General features: G+C 43.0%; 2 protein-coding genes across 6 annotated transcripts in view; one reads left to right on the plus strand and one right to left on the minus strand.

Annotated features, from left to right (window-relative positions):
- The window catches only part of LOC140464906 (MARVEL domain-containing protein 3), a 28,775-nt gene extending 24,116 nt beyond the window's left edge, over positions 1 to 4,659 (minus strand). For both annotated transcript variants that reach the window (XM_072560509.1, XM_072560508.1), the window contains exons 1-2: positions 4,354 to 4,659; positions 631 to 871 (exon numbers count right to left, since the gene is read on the minus strand). In XM_072560509.1, the coding sequence (XP_072416610.1) occupies positions 631 to 833 (203 nt within the window). In that variant the 5' untranslated portion in view covers positions 834 to 871; positions 4,354 to 4,659. The remainder of the gene's footprint in view (positions 1 to 630; positions 872 to 4,353) is intronic.
- The window catches only part of LOC140464905 (leukocyte elastase inhibitor-like), a 36,311-nt gene continuing 18,621 nt past the window's right edge, over positions 4,458 to 22,147 (plus strand). Inside the window, exons 1-2 of one of the 4 annotated variants that reach the window (XM_072560506.1) lie at positions 4,458 to 4,732; positions 20,271 to 20,449. In XM_072560506.1, the coding sequence (XP_072416607.1) occupies positions 20,273 to 20,449 (177 nt within the window). In that variant the 5' untranslated portion in view covers positions 4,458 to 4,732; positions 20,271 to 20,272. The other 3 variants (XM_072560505.1, XM_072560504.1, XM_072560503.1) reach the window with 3 other exon arrangements.

Genomic DNA, 22,147 nt, shown 5'->3' on the forward strand with positions numbered 1-22,147 from the left:
TCCACTTTCATAAAAACAAAACTTGGTCCTACTTTAATTTTTCATTAAAGGGTCAGCTGGGATGGATCAGTCCCTTCTCCATTTGGAATATCTCGAATATTTTTGGCGGGTTAGACTAGCCAGGCCTTGGATTCAGACTGGCCCATTATAAAGGAGATCACTGTCTTTTCTAACATCTTTGTGTGGTGCTCAGCATGGGCACTGGTCCTGAAATTGTACACTAAGTAAATGAAAGTTACTGTACTTGATGCTACATGATTAACAGAATAAAGAAAATGTTACATGCTGTCACTGGACCGTAAGCCAGAAACACAGCTAATATTCTGAGAACAAGGGGTTCTTTTCCCACCATGCAGATGGTGAAAGTTGAATTTAGTAAAATTTGGAATAAAAAATATGCCTAATGCTAACCATGTGGCCACTGTTGATTGTTATAAAAGCCTAGATGGTTCCTTTTGGGAAGGAAATTTGATACCCTTACCAGTCTGACCTACAGCAATGTGTTTAGCTGTTAACTGCTTTCTGGGCAATTAGGGAGAAGCAACATATGTGGGCCTAACTAATGACATCCACGTCCCATGACTGAACAAATACAAAACAGAAAGATGGAGAAGTTATAAGCGAGCATACCTTTCGCTTGGAGAGTACGGTTGTCGGGAAGAATTGGGTTTGCTTTGGTGAGACTCCCTGTAATCTCGACGATCTTCTCTGCTACGTTTGCCAGAATGATTATTCTCGGAACTCGTGTGGTCTTGAGATCTTTTTTCCCGATGAGGTCTATTTGAAGGTCGATTTCTATCAGAACCTCTTGGAACTTTATTAACATCAGACATTTTGCCGTTTCATTTGTTCCCAGGTCTTCACATCAAATCTGAAGATGTAAGTACATTTATGGAATAGAATCATAAAGTGGTTACTGCACAAGCGAAGGCTATTCAGCCCATCAAATCCAACCTGGTTCTCAGTAAGTGCAATTTGGCTAGTTCCACTGCCCTCCCCTTGTCCCATAGCCCTGAAATATTACATCGGGGAAAAATATTTTTGTTTATTAAATCACTTTGCAGTAAACAGAACACAATAATAACTTACATTTATATAGCACCTTTACTATAATGAAGCATCCCAAAAATCTTCATGGGGCATCATTTTGTAAAGCATGACATTGTACCTCATAGGTTAGATGAGCAAAGTTTGGTTAAAAGTCCAGGTTTCAAGGAATCTTTTTAAAAAAGGAGGAAAGAGAGGAAGAGAGGTTTAAAGGGAGAATTCCAGAGCTTATGGCCTATCCTGAAGAGATGGCCATCAACAGTGGGGCAATTGAAATCAGACATGCTCAAGAGTCCAGAATTACAGAAGTACAGAAAATTGAGAGGTTGGAGAAAAGTACAGTAATAGGGAAGGCCACAAGCAGGTCAGATTGGAAAGCAAGAACAGGAATGTCAAAGCGATTTAAAAATGCATTGGCATTTCCAAAACACTGGGATATGTACTTGAAGACCTGTACCCACAGGGCTACAAACGAACAGCTGAATAGTGGAATCAGGCTGAACAACTCTTTTCGGAGAAAGTGAGGACTGTCAATGCTGGAGATCAGAGTCGAAGAGTGTGGTGCTGGGAAAGCACAGCCGTACAGACAGAATCCGAGGAGCAGGAGAGTCAATGTTTTGGGCATAAGCCCTTCATCAGGAATGAAGCTTGTGTACCAAGGGGACTGAGAGATAAATGGGAGGGGGTGGGGCTGAGTGGGGGTGCGTGGGGGTGGGGGAAAGGTAGCTGGGAATGCGATAGGTGAGGGTGAAAGTAATAGGTCAGAGGGGAGTTTGGGGCAGATAGGTTGGAAGGAAGATGGGCAGGTAGGACAGGTCAAGGGAACAGTGCCAAGTTGGGAGGTTGGATCTGGGATGAAGTGGGGGGAGGGGAAATGAGGAAATTGGTGAAATCCATATTGATCCTGTGCTGTTGAAGTGTCCCAAGACAGAAGATAAGGTGTTCTTCCTCCAGGCGTCAGACTGTAAGGGTCGGTGATAGAAGCGGCCCAGCACCTGCACATCCTTGGCAGAGTGGGAGAGGGAGTTGAGGTGTTCAGCCACGGGGCGGTTGGGTTCGTTGGTGCGAGTGTCCCAGAGATGTTCTCTGAAACGATCCGCAAGTTGACATCCTGTCTTTCCAGTGTAGAGGAGATCACATTGGGTGCAACGGTTGCAGTCGAGGACGTGTGTGGAGGTACAGGTAAATTTCTGTCAAATGTGGAAGTATCCTTTGGGGCCTTGGATGGAGATGAGGATGGGGAGGTGTGGGGGCAGATTTTGCACTTCCTGCGACGACAGGGGATGGTGCCAGAAGGGGAGAGTGGGTTGGTGGGGGCACATGGACCTGACAAGGGACTCGTGAAGGAATGATCTCTCTGAAACGCAGATAGGGATGGTGAGGGAAAGATCCCTGACCTATCACTTTCAGCCCCACCTTCATCTACCCATTGCATTCTCAGCTACCTTTCCCCCATGCCCACCCCTCCTCCCATTTATCTCTCAGCTCCCCCTTGGCCCACAAGCCTCATTCCTGATGAAGAGCTTATGCTTGAAAAGTCAACTCTCCTGCTTCTCGGATGCTGCCTGACCTGCTGTGCTTTTCCAGCATCACACCAAACAACATTTTTGGATAGCACAGACATGATGGGTCAAATCTTTTCTAAACCCTTTCAAGTTTCACAACATCCTTCTGATTCGGAGAGAGACCAGAATTGCAAACAATGCAGTATTCCAAAAGTGGCCTGAGTACTATTCGCTTTCGATTCCACCAAAATACAAGATCAAATGTCAAGATGGTTAAGGTACACAAATTGGAATGTTCAAGACTCTAGAGAGTTTAGTGACCGTTTCAAATTCTCGAATCCAGAATTTTTTTCTTATAAACCTGTATGAGGTCAACCTCTACAAGATCACCCCTCAATCTCGGACTCGATACGGGGAAAAAGCCCCAGTCTAGTCAGCTTCTCCTTTTTGCTCAAACCCTCCACTCTTTATAGAGGTTTATAAAATCATGAGGGGCATAGAAAAGGGTGAATTGCCAAGGTCCTTTTCCAAGGTTGGGGAATCGAAAACTAGAGGGGCATAGGTTTAAGGTGAGAGGGGAAAGATTTCGAAAAGGACCTGAGGGTTAACTTTTTCCAAGCAGGGGGTGGTGTGTCTATGGAACGAGCTGCCAAAGAAACAGTTGGAGGCGGGTACAATTACAATGCATGTGGATGAGTACATGTGTAGGAAGGGTTTAAAAGGGACCTGGGCCAAACACTGGCAAATGGGACTAGATCAGATTGGGGATGTCTGGCCAGCAGGAATAAGTTAGACCGAAGGGTCCATTACTGTGCTGTATGAAGCACCCTTTCAAAGTACATCAGATTTGTTATTTATAGTTTCTTTTGACAGGTTACAGTTTAGCAGAAGCAGGACAAGTTGAAACATGCCAACAAGAAAAACAAGCAACGCATAAACAATTCAATATTTTTACAGAATATATCCAGCTTTTGTTTTGCTACAGCTGCCTAGTAGGTTATATGGATTTATCTTTTAAGATACTGAGAGGCAGTGAAAGCTAAGTTTGGTAATGAATGTCAAAATTGATATGCTATTTAACAACACTCTTAAAACACGGGTTCTGCTTTTGTTTCCTTCCATTTAGAGTGGGAGAAGACTGCTGTGTTTTCAAGAGCTCAATCCAAAAGCAGCCATTTCCAATGCACTTCCAGAAGTGTCTTTTTTTGGCAGTTCGAAAGGAAATAACAAATTGACACATTCCGAGGCAGTAAAACTTGGGACTTGATTGAGGGGAAGATTTTTCAAAAGAAAATGCCGGATTTGTCGGTGGGCGGTTATAGCTAAACCATTTTCACTCAGGTTAGGCTGTGGATTCATCAGGTACAGAGCAAATTAAACCACGCTGGACAAACAGCGGCTTCATAGTTAAAGCGGGGATAGTGCTTCCCACTGGTGAAGACCACTCGGCCCGACCTACGTGTGCTAGAGGAGATTGACAACACTCTCTAAGTCAGACCACCCTAATAGGACAACAACCACCTGATGAAGGAGCAGCGCTCCGAAAACTAGCTTCCAAATGAACCTGTTGGACTGTAACCTGGTGTCATGTGATTTTTAACTTTATCCACCCCAGTCCAACACCGGCATCTCCAAATCACCCTAATAGGACCAGAATTAGGCCAATCGTTCGCCCCAGTCGCAGTCCCAGGTGTTTAGATATATTTGTTCATGTGTGTGTAAAAGAAAGGAAAGATAAGGTGTAAATAAGGCGGAAAAAAAGCTTATCCAAACTCAGCTCAAACCAAGATAAAGTCCTCACCTTTCATCAGCGGCGTCTTGCTGGCAAACTGAAACCAGGCGGTTAAAAAAGCAGGGAATAAACTGGTTATTCCGGTTCCACACACTACAGCAAACGGTGAGCCGAGTTCATCATAGATGGAAGAAACTGCTTAAAAGTTGAAAAAAAGAGACTCCCCTGTAAAGTTCATCTCAACTCCACAAAACGCTGTAACCGGCCCACAAGGTTCAGTTTTCGGGTTAACGATTAAACCAGCAAACTGAATAGATTGTGCCCCGAGCAGGAGAGAATCCAATCTCTGTTCGTCCCTGCTCCCCCTCACCTGAACCTTTCACTCTGGAAGCGAACCTGTAGGGGGCGGTGATTATATCACGATTGAAAGCTACTTTGGGGCACCCAGGTAAGAATTGTAAAGGTGGGATTGTAGTGCGTACAGTGCAATACCAATCAGCTTGGTCAAATACTCCAGGACAAGGGTTCACAAAATGTTTTTCAGTCTAAGGATCCTACATCCAAATCTGTAAGTAATCACAAACCTCCAGCTGTATTTACAATATTCATCGTGTTTTATCCAAGGAACAGGAGAATCGACGTTTCGGGCATGAGCCCTTCTTCAGTGTCGATTCTCCTGCTCCTTGGATGCTGCCTGACCTGCTGCGCTTTTCCAGCAACACATTTTCAGCTCTGATCTCCAGCATCTGCTGTCCTCATTTTCTCCTCATCGTGTTTCATGTCAACTTAATTAATAATACTTTCAAAAACTGCTATTCACTCACAGTTAACAGTGATTCTCACGACAACACAGGGAGGATAGAGGGAGACTAGGAACATGGAAAGAGCAGGTTTTGGGGATAGTAACAGGAGAGAGAGGAAGGCGGTGTCAGGAGAACAAAGAAACCAGGCGACTTGGAAGGCAGAGAGGGGGTGAGGGAGGGGATGGAGTACAACATATCTTGGTCCCCAAGGTAAAAACAATGACTGCAGATGCTGAAAACCAAATACTGGATTAGTGGTGCTGGAAGAGCACAGCAGTTCAGGCAGCATCCAACGAGCAGCGAAATCGACGTTTCAGGCAAAAGCTCTGATGAAGGGCTTTTGCCTGAAACGTCGATTTCGCTGCTCGTTGGATGCTGCCTGAACTGCTGTGCTCTTCCAGCACCACTAATCCAATATCTTGGTCCCCACCCATTCGTTTATTGCTGACCAAAGACATTTCCACTTTATTTTGTGGACCCCAGAGAAAATCATTGAATAACTCCGTACAGTAGAGGCCTTATGGCCCATCAACATAATTCTTTGAAATTTGCCTCGGGGGGGTGGGGGGAGATGCTTAAGAAGGTGTTTAGCACACTTGCCTTCATTGCTCAGACCTTTGAGTGTAGGAGTTGGGACGTCACGTTGAGTTGTACAGCATGTTGGTGAGGCCACCTTTGGAGTACTGTGTGCAGTACTGGTCGCCCTGCTATAGGAAGGATACAATTAAACTGGAGAGGGTTCAGAAACGATTTACCAGGATGTTGCTGGGAATAGAGGTTTTGACATACAAAAAATGGACTGGAAAGGCTAAGACAGTTTTCCACTGGAGCTCAGGAGGTTGAGGTGACTTTATTGAGGTTTATAAAATCGTAAGTGGCATAGATAAGGTCATTTCCCTTGGGTGGGGGAGTTCAAAACTCAGGGGCACATTTTTAAGGTGAGAGGAGAAAGACTTAAAAAGGACATGAGGGGCCACTTTTTTACACAGAGAATGAATGGTTCATGTGTGATGAACTTCCAGAGAAAGTGGTTGGTGCAGATACAGTTACAACATTTAAAAGACATTTGAATGAGGTCATGAATAGGAAAGGTTTGGAGGGATATGGGCTAAGTGCAGCCAGGTGGGACAAATTTAGTTTGGGAATGTGGTCAGCATTGACTGTTTGGACCGAAGTATCAGTTTCCATGTTGTATAACCCTATGACTTTAATTCTATACACTTGCACTTTTGGCATATTGCCTTGGATATTATATGTCATCCAAGTACTTTTTACAAATTGTGAGATTACTGCCTCATCTATCCTCCCAGGCAATGCATCCAGATCCCCACTGCTGTCTGGGTGGAAAATAAAATCATTCAGAAACTGCTATGAAATCCATTTTGGAATCATTGCTCTCCAGGGGGGGTCTCACTCCATTATTTCATTGGCATTTACGCTGTAGAAAATGCTTACTCGCTCAAACATCCTGCTGGATTTTACGCTGGTTTCTGCTACGATGATGGGTGAGCCCCAATCTGTCACTTTGGTGGTCAGTTAGCTCAGTTGGCTGGACACTTGCCAGACCTGCAGAGTTACTCCAGTGATTTCTGTTTTCTCTTTATTTCAGATTTCCAGCATCCACAGTTGTGTGTGTCCAGATACAGGAGACATGGTCGTGAAATAGGAGGGTTTTTTTATTTATTTGGATGAGTTCACATTTATGGAGTGTGGAAAATGGGAGGCTGGCCAGGGGACATTGCAATAGTTAAATCTCAAGGTACAAGACGTGGGGGAGCAATTCAGTAGTAGATGAGCTCAAGTAGTGGCAGTGATGGACAATGCTACAGAAGGGAAGTGATCTGTTTTTATTTTAAAGTTGATATTCTTCATTTACCAACCTGATCCAAAGCTTTCACTGAAAAATTATATGGCTCTGCTCCAAACATTTGGATGTCCGAGAAACATCATCACAATCCTAACCTGCTATATTATGATATGACGGTAACTGACCAGAGAGATATGAAATAGATACCTTCAAAATTCAAACTGGGGTTAGACAAGACTACTTGATAGCCCATGTACTATCTACTATCTAACTAACAGTGGCTACTCACCTTGTCAAATCATAGAATACCTGCAGTGTGGAAACAGGCCCTTTGGGGTGTGGTGTGGACTTGTTGAGCCGGAGAGTAATTAACCCAGACCCATTGCACTACCCTACATTTACCCCTGACTAATGCATCTAACCTACACATCCCTGAATACTCTAGGCAATTTAGCATAGCCAATTCACCTAACCTGCACATCTTTTGGATTGTGGGAAGAAACCGGAGCACCTGGAGGAAACCCACACAGACATGGGATTGAATCCAGGTCCCTGGTGCTGTGAGGCAGCAGTGCTAACCACTGAGCCACTGTGTCCTGTCCCAAAGATCAGCTGTAATCTGGTATCAGTATTAAATACTGTTGAGATGGAAAACTTTTTAACCTCTATCATTTCTGTGTCAAAACTCAACTATCATAGACATAATGCTGTTGTACCTGACGCTGGGGTCTGACGACATGCTGAGCCACTGCTATTTGGAATTCTTTACCAGACTGTAATGTAATTCTATTTACCTCTGTTACAAATACCTTATCTCTAACTTATTTTTACACACTGTAAGTAATGCTACTATTTTTCCTTTTAATTCTCTTTTATATCCAAGATTTTTACCAAGGTACTTGTACCTAAGATGACACTATTAAAGGCAACCATTGAAAAAAAACTTTTCAGGATGGGCTGAGACACTGCAATTATCTAAAAACTGTATAGAATAGAATATCCTTTATTGTCACTTCTATTTCTGTGCTGGAGTACAAGTGACAATAAAAGCTATTCTATTCTACACAGTTTGCAGATGATTGCAGTGTCTTTGCCCATCCTGAATCAGATTTGCAAGCTACCCTCAGTTCTCATCAGTCCTGCATTCAAGAACCTCAAACCATCAAGTGACCAATGTTCTAAGCGAGGACAAAGAAAACACTTCAAAGGCACTCTGAAATTCTTAAAGAACAGTGGAATTGGTTCTAATGCATCAGAAGAGCTTGGTACCAATTGTTCAGAATGGTGAGTACTAGTCCATCAAGTTGCCTCATGCTTCAAGTCCCATGAACTTTACTTTGACTAGAGTAATGGTAGAGAAGGAAAGAAAAGGAAGCAAATCCCACTGCTTAATCGGATAACATGGCCTCCATGCCAAAGACCTGCAAGTCGAGAATTGCCTGCTCAGTCCCAAAAAGACCCTGGAATAGCATTAAAGGTTACAAATGGATCTGATTCACCCCTGGATAATGACCAGGGAGAGGGATAGACCTGGTGGCTAGGGAATGGGGCTTATGATGAGGATTGATGGCAATGTTTTCGTTCTTCCCTTTCCTACATGGGCAGGTCTAGTCATTTCCCATTTGCTATCAAAAGGATTTTTCCAGTTAAAGGGAAAATCACCAGTGACAGATTCTAATGCAGTAAGTATTGAGGTTTGCTTATGATCAGGACTGTTAACATTTCAGAGTTCAGTGGAGGATCCTGGCTATAGGTGAGGTGCTGTCCCTGCTGTTTCCTGCTGATTTAGCAACACAGGAGCAAACCAGTCATTTCACATTCACCTGATCTGGGGAGATTTACAAAACCCTGAAACACAAGGTCAGTGAATATCAAAACTTTCATTCTGAGACAGTGAAGATCAAAGAAGCAAAGGACAAATAAGGAAAACAAGATTATAGAGAATCATAGAATCTGTACAGTGTGGAAACAGGCCCTTCAGCCCAACAAGTCCACACCGACTCCCTGAAGAGTATCCCACCCAAATCCATTATTACTCCACATTTACCCCTGACTAATGCACCTAATCTACACATCCCTGAACACTATGGGCAATTTAGCATGACCAATCCACCCTAACCTGCACAACTTTGGAACGTGGGAGGAAACCCACACAGACATGGGGAGAATATGCAAACTCCACACAGACAGTCGCCCAAAGCTGAAATCAAACCTTGGTCCATGGTGTTCTGAGGCAGCAGCACTAACCACTGAGTCACCTTGCCCCCTAACTATGTGTCTAAACCATTTTGGGCATTCATTTTTGTTTCAGATGTTGATGTCTGGTGTCTAAAGCTATTTTTAACTATCATCCCAGTGCAGAACCAACTTACTAGAATGGTCAAAGATATGAGAAAATTCAGTTATGAGGATAGATTGAAGAAGTTGAGACCGTTCTCATTAGATAGAAATCTGATGGAGGTTTTCAAAATCATGAACTGGCTTGATCGAGTTGATAAAGAGAAACTGTTTCTGCTCGAAAAAGGAACTAGAACAAGAGGGCTTACATTTCAGTTGATGTGCAAAAGAAGCTGGGATGATGTAAGGGGAAAAGAAATTTCCACTCAGCAAGTAGTTAGGGTATGGAAAGCACTGCCTGGAAATGTGTTGGAGACCTGTTTAATTGAGGCATTCAAGAGGGCAATGGATGATTATTTAGGTAAAGGTGATGTGCAAGGGTATGGGGGGAAAGCAGGAGATCGACACTAGGTAATGATGCTCATTTAAAAAGCTGGTGCAGACATGATGGGCTGACTGGCCTCCTGCACTGTAAGATTTCTCTGATTTTGTGATTGAGTATGACTGAAGGTACGTGAGGGAGAGGGCATTACAGTATGGAGAGGCCCTCCCTCCAACCCGTTACAATTTAAATCGAAATAATGGCTTTGTAGCTAGACCACTCCAATATGGCTGATGTATTGGAGCTGGGAAACTAACAGGCAGTACAAAATTCCACACCAGCCCACCACTGTTTCCAACCCCAGGCGGCTAAAAATGCAATGCAATGCATCAAGACAATAAAGGTTGACTCTTTGTGTGAATAGATAGACCATTCCTGTTGACAGACAGAAACAAATTGTTTTCTGAAATGTAATTAAGATGAGCCTGTCCATTTATGTACATTTGTATACTGATGTTTAATAATGGCATGAAGCAATTGCGTTCCACCAGAGGGCATAGTTGCAACATAGTCTACCAAAAGTCAGTGCCATTATCTCTAACATTCTGAACAGGTCCACATTTCCACCAAACAAACTCATGTTCTTGATCTTAAAGGGATCTCTGTAAACAATACAACTTCAAGAGGCACAATGCTGGAAGAACTATAGATCTGTCACAACACCAAATCATCCTGTTGGAAGGGACAGGAAGATTTTTGAAATAATTAATATTCTCAAATCAATGTTAGGAAAAATTAAGGAAATATTTTGAACAGTAAACTCATCCCCTTAGACTTTGCTTCCAGTTGGTATCCAGTCATGTGTGCAACCCATAACTCATCTCCACAATTCATCCTAGAATTGTTCTTCCTTTGCTCTTATTCATCATATATGACTAGCTTGGTCAGTGTTTATTCCCTATAACCAATTGCCCTGGAGAAATTGAACTTCCTTCTTGAATGGCTGCAATCCATTTGATATAGGTACACCCAGTGTGCTGTTAGGATAGGATAATTAATATGATTCCTAATTGGGATGATGTGTGACTAGGAGGTGGTGGAATTCCTATGTATCTCTTGTCCTTATTCTTCTAAGTGCTGGAGGTTGTGGGTTTTGGAAGGTGCTGTTGAAGGGACCTTGGTGAATTGCTGCAGTTTATTGTGTTGATGAAGCACATAGCTGCTACTGAGCATCAGTGGTGGAATGAATGAATGTTTGAGATTGTGGGTGATTTCTCAATTTATTCTGTCGCTTTTCTTCTTTAGCACATCAGTTCGTTCCAACACTCTGGTTCTGATTCTGCTCCGTCTGCCCTGGATGCTTTTAATTGTTTTATTTCTGGGTGATGCTGGCAAGGAAGTATAAATACTGCTCTGTTTCCTTGTCTATTGCTGCTCTCCACTCTAAATCTCTGAAATCCAGGGGAAATGTTAAATTGAGGGGAACATGGGGCCACTGTCCCTTTCATGTTACCTGGATGGAGCTTGTTGTTAGCACGTCTTTAGCTCAAGTCTCATTTCCTTGAGGGCTGTTGGTGTAAAGTGATTGGCCCATAATAACTTTCTTCCTTGTGGGAACATTGGCAATCTGCCAGCTTCATGACTGAGTTGGCCAACAGATGGCGCTTGGCGTGGGAGTTGAGGTATTCATTGGACAGGCCAGCTGCAGGAGGGAAATGTATTGTGGCCCAGGAGGACATATGAACAGTTTTCTGATCATCCTCCAGTCATTGCTTTAGTTTCTTTTACATTACATTATGTATACAACACAACAGTGATACAAATGGGTGGGATGTGTGTTGAATGCACCTCCCAATTCCATTCAAAGTTGAAGTTGGGGTCTGCTATATGTTAAATGGTCATGATTTGGATTTTGTCATTGACCTTTCACCAGAAAAGGTGCTTTGGCCACCCTATTTAATATCCAAGATGGCAGCTGAAATAACTCCACAGCGGCTGATATCCCATCACCAAATCACCCTTTATTTACATGCAGAGAGTCCTTGACATTGATCCCTCGCCCTCAGAGCGAACAGAACCTCTGACACTCCTGTTTTTTTCCTCAATTTTTTACCATAGAATCCCTACAGTGTGGAAATAGGCCCTTCAGCCCAACAAGTCCACACCGACCCTCCAAAGAGTAACCCACCCAGATCCATTCCCCTATTTACCCCTAACTAATGCACCTAACCTACACGTTCCTGAACACTATGGGCAATTTAGCATGGCCAATTCATCTAACCTGCACATCTTTGGATTGTGACAGGAAACCGGAGCACCCAGGGGAAACCCACGCAGATACCGGGAGAATGTGCAAAGTCCACACAGTCACCTGAGGCTGGAATCGAACCCAGGTCCCTGGCACTGTGAGGCAGCAGTGCTAACCACATTGTCCTGTTTTTTAATTTTCTTTTTTTTCAGAACCTCTAACACTCCTGTTTTTTTTCTCCCTCCTACACTACCGCCTGACAGCGGTAGTGCTTATTTTTCCCCAGCACCCATGTCATGTGTATGCAGGTGTCTCTTGACCAACACATCAATGTGGGTGGACCAGGACAGATTGTTGGTGATCACTCATCACTCGTAGCAACTTGATGCTCTCGATCATCTCCACCTCAGCTCCTATCGCTTGCTTTGCTGAAGTTGAGGGAGAGATTGTTATCTTTACACCAAATCTATAAAGATAACAATATGTTTCCCGTATCTCTTTCCTGTATTCTGTCTTGTCATTGTAGGCCGGATATCAAACAACGGTTGTATTGTCAGTGGACTTGTAGATGGAGTTAGGATGAAATTTGGCCATGCAGTCATGAGTGTACAGGGAGTATAGTAAGGGGCTGTGTATGCAGCCTTGCTGGGCACCAGTGTTGAGGACTGTCGTGGAGAAGGTGCGTTGTCTACTCTCACTGATTGCGGTCTGTGGGTCAGGAATTCGAGGATCCATTTGCAGAGGGTAGAGCAGAGACCTAGGTCTCGGAGTTTGGCGACTTAGTTTTTTTGGAATAATAGCGTTGACTACAGCCCCACCTTCAATGAGTAGGAGCATGGCGTAGGTATTCTTGTTATCCAGGGATTCCAGGGATGAGTGTAGGGCTAGGAAGATAGTGTCTACCATGGACCTACTGTGATGGTAGACGAATAGCAAGAGATCATGGCAAACAGGGAGACTAGAGTTGATACGAGTCACGACTAACCTCTCGAAGCACTTCATAATCATGGAAGTCAGAGCCACTGGGCGGTAGTCATTGAGGCACGCTGCATGAATATTCTTTGGTACCAGGTTAGTGATGGTCCAGTATTAGAACACACTGCCTGAATTGGTCTGAATCTATGGGCAGCACTGCTTTGGCCTCTTTAACTAGACTTAGCAGGAGTTTGTGATTTGTTGTTATTACAAATTTACATCTATTAAGACATTGGTGGAATTTCTGGATTCCAAACGATTGCCAAACCTTTTTTTCTCCATCTGGGCGTATTTATGTTTTGCATTAGCCTGTGTCCTGGATGAAATGATACTAGGCTTTCCTCTCCATTAAGCCACCTATGGGCTAATACCATCACAATGCAGTACATGGAGGCATCATATGTCATTATCAGATCTAGCTTGGGACCATCATGTGTCAACATCTCAGAGGATGATAACTGTTTCTTCACTTGCCTGGAAGCTATGGCTTGGCTATCCGACCATTCCCAAGACTAACACATTAAGAGTTGGTGCAAAGGTACCAGGATAGAGGCCAAGCTACGTATGAACTCTCCATAATAGTTCACCAGCCCAAGGAAAGACTTAAGCTCCAGTACAGATGTGGGAGCTGGGGCAGCTTTGCTCACCCTCACTTTATCTTCTAATGGGTGTAACCTGGTCTTATTGACTCTATAGGTCATTTAGGGGTGCCTGGAACACACACTTTTCCTTTCTAAGGGGTATGGCCACCTGGAAGAAAGGTCCAAGGACTGTGACTAAGTTCTCCCAAGTGCTCCTCATTGTTCTTCCCTGTTATTAGTACATCATCTAGATAAATGGCAACCTGGAAGAGACCTTGTAAAATGTTCTCCATAATCCGCTGAAACATTGCACAGGCTGATGACATCTCAAATGATTTGGAGATGCCAGTGTTGGACTGGGGTGTACAAAGTTAAAAATCACACAACACCAGGTTATAGTCCAACAGGTTTAATTGGAAGCGCACTAGCTTTCAGAGCGACGCTGATGAAGGAGCGTCGCTTCGAAATCTAGTGTGCTTCCAATTAAACCTGTTGGACTATAACCTGGTGTTGTGATTTTTAGCTTGATATCCCAAATGGCAGTCTTATATATTGGGACAAACCTCTATGTGTATTAACAGAGGAAGATAAGAACTAGGAGCAAGAGTAAGCCATTTGGCCCTTCGAACCTACTCTGCCATTCAATGGCTGGTCTTTTCATGGTCTCAGCTCCACTTACCCACCCTCTTACTGTAACCCTTAATTCCTTAAATGTTCAAAAAATCTATCTTTGCCTTGAAAAGACTCAATGAGGTAACCTCAATGGCTTCACTGAGCGGGGAATTTCACAGATTTGTAGCATACCTCTAGGAATGCTCACCTAACCTCAATTGCAAGTACACATGGTTCACAGCTCCATGAAGAACAATGCCCTTGCCAGCTTTATGTACAAATCCTGTATGCGAGGAATCACCCGGGGTACTTTTTAAAAAAAAAATCTATTAAACTACCATCAGTAAACTGAACAGGTTTAATAAAAACAATCTAAAAGTGCAGTTCTGAGGAAGAGTCACTGGACCCGAAACGTTAACTCTACTTTCTCTCTACAGATGCTGCCAGACCTGCTGAGCTTTTCCAGCAATTTGTTTTTGTTTCTGATCTACAGGAACCACAGTTCCTTTGGTTTTTATAAAAATGCTGGTTGCTGGGATCTCAATGGGCTTTAGTTAAGGCAGGGAATAAGAACAGGCTGAATTATGGGTGGCACGGTGGCTCAGTGGTTAGCACTGCTGCCTCACAGCACCAGGGATCTGGTTCGACTTGGGCAATTATCTTTGTGACAATTTGCACATTCTTCCAGTGTCTGTGTGGGTTTCCTCCCACAATCCAAAGATGTGCTGGTTAGGTGGGTTGGCCATGCCAAATTGCCCATAATGTTCAGGGATGTGTAGGTGAGGGGAATGGGTCTGGATGGGGTTACTCTTCAGAGGGTCAGTGCAGACTTGTTGGGCTGAAGGGCCTGTTTCCACTTAGGGATTCTATGGTACAGTGCCACGAATACTGGAAATCAAAAACAGGAATTGCTGGAAAAGCTCAGCATGTGTGGAGAGAAACCAGAGTTAACATTTCGGCTCCAGCGACCCTTCCTCAGAACTACACTTATATATGGTTTTTAATCAAACTCGAAATGTCTGGTTTTGTTTCTGAGTAGGAACAGGAAGCTGGTGAAGAATCCCAACACTCGAAATGTTAGACTCTGCTGTCTCAGCCACTGACGCTGCCAGACCGCGCTGAGTTTTGCTGGGGTTTTTTATTGCGGCGAGATCCCGGTTGAGCGGAACGGGAACAAAAGGGCAACAGCGTAAAGGCCAGCCCTCCTATCCCTCCCACTGTCATGTGTCTGGGCTCTCTGGGGACCAGCCTTGTCAGCTCATTGGACTCAATAAAATAGGAGGAACCGTAGCGGGTGCTGATGTTATGCTTGAGTGTTCCTTGTGCTGCCAGTCACACCGCAGTGAGTATGCCTCCTATCAGCTGGTCCCTGTACTGTTGCTGTGTTACTGTGGTCATCTGTCAGGGTGCAGTAACAGCGCTGAGTGAACCCGAGCACTGCGCCTCTCCCTGGCTCAGCCGCTACTCGGGTGGGTCTGCTTCTCCTCCTGCTGCTGGTGCTTCAGCCAGGAATACTTACTGCACTTGGACAGTGCGATAGGGAAGGGATAGCGTTCGCCCATTGCAAAGGCCGGTCCTTGTTCGCTGTCTCCCTCGCCAGGAGGGGAGAATGCAGAAACCAGCTAACGCTCTTTCCCGATTATTCCCTCTTTCCTCCCCTTTTTGTTTTTGGTGTGGCCCCGTTGTCCCTACACAACTGGATGTGGCTTAAATTATTCTCCCGTATTTCACAACTCGATCCCAAATCCCGGAGTTGAAATGCGCTGGGGTTTCTCTGGATAGTGAGACCAGGCCTGTGCAATGACTGGTTCGGTAATCTGACCATCATAACTGCTCGGCCTCCCATGCTCTTAAAGCAACATAACCACACCCCAAAGATTACTGGCTGAGTGATTCATCTTTCCTAAATTTCTGAATGTTTCAGTGCCGACTCATTGAGTGAAAGGGAGCCTTTCACTCAATGAGTCGGGATTAGCAAGTAATAACTTGTTATTAAGTGTTCCTTACTAATTTTCTGGAATTATCTAACGCCTGTTGATTTGATCTGAAAAGACATTCCTGAACATTTCTTATGGCAATCTTTAGAAATACTCATATTTCTATTTAGTAAGGGGTATCCCTCAACCTTAATCAGTCAACCTGCCTTGTTCTGGGATTGTAATCTTCGTTTATTTCCAGTTGGATTCAGTTTTAATTGAGAGTGTCCCTTGTTACATTTATTACTCTGCAAGACTAGAATTAACTTCCTCTCCCATAAATGTGCTTTGTATAAGGAAAGTTGTTTTATTTGCAGTAGTCTGTTATACAAGGTTATAATGGCTTGTGTTCCTAATGATTGCCCACAAAACCACTTTTGTGTGTGGTGGTGAGACATTTGGAATATTTGATCCCTGATGAAGGGCTTATGTCCAAAACATCAATTCTCCTGCTCCTTAGATGCTGCCTGACCTGTTGTGCTTTTCCAACACCACTTTCTCGACTCTGAGCTCCAGCATTTGCAGTCCTCACTTTCTCCTATATAAAATTCCTGCAATCTTTCCCCTTGTTGAAAATAATTTGCATCCTAGTCATAAAACTCTAATTAAAGCAGAGAGTAGTGTGTGTGGAATGAGCTGCCAGAGGAAATGGTGGAGTCTGGTACAATTATAACATTTGAAAGGCATCTGGATGGGTAAATGAATAGGAATTATTCGGAGGGATATGGGCCAAATGCTGGCAAATGGGACTAGATCACATGGGGATGTCTGGTTGGTGCATATGAAGGAAAAGGTCTATTTCTGTGCTGTAAGCCTCTGTTATAGACACGAAAGTCAAACCTCAACTAACTAACCTACTTTGAAAACAGTTTCAGAGGAATGGGGGGAAAATAGTGTTGTCAGAATGGTTGAACCTTAATGGTTGTGAATCAGGCATTGTATGAATAATAGTTATATTACACAGTATTAAATTCATTGCAAATCTTGAGCTTGGAACACCCTTGTTGACTTTTTCCTGTAACCATATAGTATTGGCTGGTATATTGTTGTAATACTGACCTTTATACTCAGTTAAGATTCACTGGAAAGCTTTTTTGAATGTACTGTGGTGAGGGCAGACAAAAACAGGGCTTTCAGAAGCCGTTCTTTAAACCCTATGCTAATTCTGTTGCTGTTGTGTTTTGAAGATTTCTCTGGTGCAGTGGGTATTTTGATATCCAGTGTCTCCTCGTATAAAGCAGGTCTTCAGTTTATATCTTCAAAAGTATATATGTTGTTAGTATTTGAAATAAGTGGGTCATGCATTCTTAGTCTGCAAGTACAATTAACTGATTTTACTGACTAATGTTGCTTAGTGACATATAATGCATTAATCCTTTACCCTTGCTGATCCTTTGACTTATAGTCACCAGACTGTTGGATGGAGTGGGATAATAATTTTGTATTTATCTTTCAGTGGAGTCCCAAGCATCTTTGTGGAAGTGTATTCAAATACATTTTGGCACCAGTCCACATACAGTATTAAAACAGGCAGTCAGAAGTAGGATTTGAAGGATTAAGGTGTGCTATCAGCAATAGGACAATTAAAACTGGAGGTGTGCAGAAATCCAAAGTTTGTAGAACTGGGCGGATAATCAATATAAATAATGAGTGATGCAACAGAAGGAATGATGAAAGGTTTTTTTCGCAGGATATGGGTGTCACTGGCTTGGCTGGCATTTATTGCCAATCCTTAATTACGCTTGAGAAAGTAATGATTAGAAGGCAAAGAGGAGGATTTTAACATGGAGGTGCAGTTGGAACAGGACATAAATTGGAGTTGAGGTTGGCCATTCGGCCCCTCGAGTCCACCGTTTACTTGGACCAAAGTTGATCTGGTTGTCGCCTGCACTCCATTTGCTGCTTGCTGTCTAGAATTCGTGATTCCCTCACTGATTAAAATTACGTCTGTCTCACCCCTGAATGTATTTAATAACATAGACATCCTATCCTTGGGTTACAGGATTTCAAAGATTGACAAGCTTTCGACAGCAGAAATGTCCACTCACCTCTAAGTTGAATGGTGGCGTCTTTATTCTGAAACTGTGCTGCCAACGTTTAGATATCCCCACGTGGAGAAACATCCTCTCTGTGCCTCATTGCCTCTTCCCCCTACAACCCCCAGCGTGTGCTTCAATAAGATCACTTCTCATTCTTCTAACCTCCAGTGTGTACAGGGCTGGCCTGCCAACTCGTCAATCAGCCCTTTCTGATCATTATAAATCAGTGAGCTCTCGGTGTTGGGGCAGTGAAACTGGTTCTGAGGAAAGGTCATTCAACCTGAAACTTTAATACTGATTTGTCTCCACGGATGCTACCAGACCTGCTGAGCTTTTCCAGCAATTTCTGTTCTTGTTTCTGGGTGATGGGGACTCTGTGTGAGTGAGGATATGGATAGAAGAGTTTTGAGTGAGCTCAAATTTGCTTAGGGTGCAGTCTAGGAGGTTGGACAGAACCGTAATGGAAACTAGAACCTGAGCCAACTGGAATTTTGAACGGTCTTCCTACAAACTGAGTGAAGATTAGCTTGAGTCCAGGGAATTTGCAATTACTCGTTTTCATTGAGGGGCTGCTGGTGTATGCAGAACCAACTCTTTCAGGTTTTAGTGATTTTGTTTTTACTCGTTCTGGGTGAAGGAAATTGTATTCTGAGAACAGGGGCATGACTTTCTAATCTAATAATTGCATATATCATCAATTTGAAATTACTAAGATATTACATTTGGTGAAATTTCTGGTTACTCTCTTTTGTTCTGAAATCTGTTGTCACTCCATTATATGCAAAACTGGAACACTGCTCCTGCAATGTTGACCAGCATTCACAACCTTACTGTGTTTCTCATACCCCCAATATAAATAAACTCTTTGCTCGGATCTTAATCAACTTTTCTACTCAGTAAGGGCTATGTGCAAATACCAAGTGTCAATATGTGTTGAGGTTCTACCTGTCCCTGGGGTTGCAGAGGATGGGTCTAACCTTGTTTGTGCTGGTCACTCCAAGGGCAGCATGGTTCAGTGGTTAGCACTGCTGCCTTACAGCACCAGGGACCCAGGTTCGATTCCAGCCTCGGGTGACTGTGCAAACTCCACACAGACATTCTTCCCATGTCTGTGTGCAGGTCAGGTGAATTGGCCATACTAAATTGCCATACTGTTAGATGCTTTAGTCAGAGGGAAATGGGTCTGGGTGGGTTACTCTTCGGAGGGGCGGTGTGGACTTGTTGGACCGAAGGGCCTGTTTCCACACTGTAGGGAATCTAATCTAATCTAAGTGTTTGGACCGTTCCATGTCACTTGTCCCTCTTGGAAAAATTTGCAAAGAGAAACACCTTTAACCACATGTCCTTCAGGAAGTAGTCAGCATGCGGTGTCTTTGAACACCCTTTGAGAGAAGGAGAGAGTGGATCCTGTCACATGATTCCCTGGGCAGACTGTCAGACATTTGGCAGAATGGCTTATCACCAGAACATACCATCAAGTGCCAAGACATCGCTTGGCTGTTGGTGAGAAGGGTAGTACCTGCCCGATCCTTCATGCATGCCCAGTCTCTATGCGCCACAGCTTGCTGCTCTCGAAGTGGTTGAGCTGGTAACAAGATGGTCACACGTCTCCTTCTGGAATGTGGCCTTGCAAAGAAGGTCTGGAGAGTTTTTGTTGAGGTTCATCCCGAGCAGCTCTGTGACATAGAGCTGTTCCATGGGTCGCACGCCGAGACAAACATCGTCTGCGCCTGGAGCACCATCAACCCAATGAAAGCCACTCTTTGGTCTGCCCAAACTTGCTGGTCTTGCAGTGTAAAGAGCTGACCTCGATCGGCACGTTCCAAGGTCCAGGACGACGTGCTGAGGAATGCACTATAGCTTGGGACAATTACTGCCAAGGTGCTGTGGAGAAATGCCACTGTCTGAGGCCTTTCTGTCAAACCATAACAGGTCTGTTCAGTTGTCAGACCCAATTGCTGCCTCAAAATGAGCATAAATAATTAATAAATAATTACCTGCTTAAGTGTCTGCTTTGTATTTTGCAACTGTACAGAAACACTGAGAAAGGTCAAAATTTTGATGCTTTCCTTGTTTTTTTTCTCTACAAAGATTGTACAGATATAGTTTAGAACCTTTGTATGTATTTAAAGATGATTTTTAATGGATAAAACATACTTTTGCAATTTAGACAAAAATTACTCCTTGGCATTCAAGCAAATTTTGACACAGTGTCTTTTCTGACACTGCCTGGTAGGAGAAGCAGAACGAACCACAATTCAATGTTTTTCTTTTCTCCTACTCTAGATATGTCAGGAATGGATCTTCTGAGTACTTCAAATGTCAAGTTCGCTCTTGATCTCTTCAAACAGTTGGATAGAAATGACAAAAATGGCAATATCTTTGTATCTCCACTGAGTATATCAGCTGCTCTGGCTATGGTGTATCTAGGTGCAAAAAGAAATACTGCCACTCAGATGGCCAAGGTGGGTGTATCATGATAATTGCAATATTAAAGGTATGCTTTTATTTATAGAGGATAGAGCAGAAACAGACCAGTTAATCCAACCAGACCATGTCAATGTTCGTACTGCATTTGAGTAACCTTTGATCTTTCCTCATTTTAATTTATCCTTGTAACCCTTCTATTTCATTTCCTTCAAATTACAGTGTAGCTTTCTCATAAATGCTTTTATATTCATCACTTTGGCCACTTCCTTTGATAGTGAGTTCCATTTCTCATCACTCTTTGGGGGATGGATTTCATTTTCTGAGTTCCCTTTTGGATTGCTGGGTGATTGTGTCTTTAACAGGTGTCTAGTCCTGCTCTTCCTCTCAAACGCCACATGTTATCTGTGTGTCCATTCGATCAAAAATTTTTATAATTGTAAATAACTCTTGACAAATCATCCCTCGGCACTCTCCCACCCCAGACAGAAAATCAAGCCAGCCTGTTCCTCCTTTCCTGAGATGTACATCCATACATTTTGACAATGCAATTGCCAATCTTGACTGTGCCCTCTTTTATTTGCCTTTTGGACTTCTAAACTGAACAGTCTGGGCATTTAATTATGAAAAGCAAATAGGTACGAAATGCTTAATGTGGCAAATGATCTATCTTTATCACATTTCTCACTACATTTGCGACTTTGGAAGCAGTTATAGGATTATACAGCACCAGGAGAGGCTGTGTGATCTGTCTGGCTAGTGCCAGCTTTTTAAAAGAGCTACCTTTTAGTGCCACCCCCTAGCACATCCTCGAGAGCCCTTTTACTTTAAAATAATCGATCTATACAACACTCTACTGTTGAATTTGATTCCATTCCCCTTTCAGACAGTGCGTTTCTGGCTACAATGCATCTGTCTTAAGTTTTTATTTCCATCTCCCTCCTGGTTTTATTGTTTTTTTTTGTCAGTGAAGGAGAAAGTCAGTGGTCTGGTTGTAAGGTGTTGTATTTCAGAAAACCATTAGCCCCATTTAATGGTGAACCTTTACAGTTTTGTTCAACAGAGATGATGATCAATTGTTCAGATTGATGCGTTCCAATATAAAAATGGTGTGTTTACAAATACGTCAGAAAACTAGCTAAGGCTAAGCTTTTGGGAGAGGGGGAAATAACAAACGAAGAATGTTCACTCAGTTTAATAGTTTAATTCTGACAGAAATTAATTCTGAAGTTGACGAAACCTTCTCCTCTGAACCTGATTGATTGCCAAAAGATCATTGTAACTTCACTGCACTGACATTGGCTGAAAAATATTTTTTAAAACCCCACAAGAATGGAGAGGGGGGAAAAGGTTGCTTTAAAAATGTAATGTGTTTCAGGATCTTTTGCCAGGCTAAGGCCTTCAGGAAACGGTGGTAATTTTCCAAATATGGGTAATATCAGTGTTCAGATAATCTAATCTACTAAGTTTTGTAATAAGGTAAGATAGGAATTGAGCAAAACTTTACCATGTGACCTATTTGTGCAATGGATTGCATTGACAAAGCTGATTATTCAACAGAAAAAGCTATTTTTTTAAAAAAGCCAGCTTTGTGTGGATGGCTTTTGTTAAAAATGTTTCTTTTTGGTCACACAGTTTGAGTTATATTGTAACAAAAACAACTTAATTTTCCATGGTGTGATATACGGTCTTAAGCCATGACAACAAAAATAGTGCATATTTTTTTAAAAAAAAGT

The sequence above is a fragment of the Chiloscyllium punctatum genome, chromosome 41, assembly GCF_047496795.1.
Source record: "Chiloscyllium punctatum isolate Juve2018m chromosome 41, sChiPun1.3, whole genome shotgun sequence".
NCBI classification, from domain to species: domain Eukaryota; kingdom Metazoa; phylum Chordata; class Chondrichthyes; order Orectolobiformes; family Hemiscylliidae; genus Chiloscyllium; species Chiloscyllium punctatum.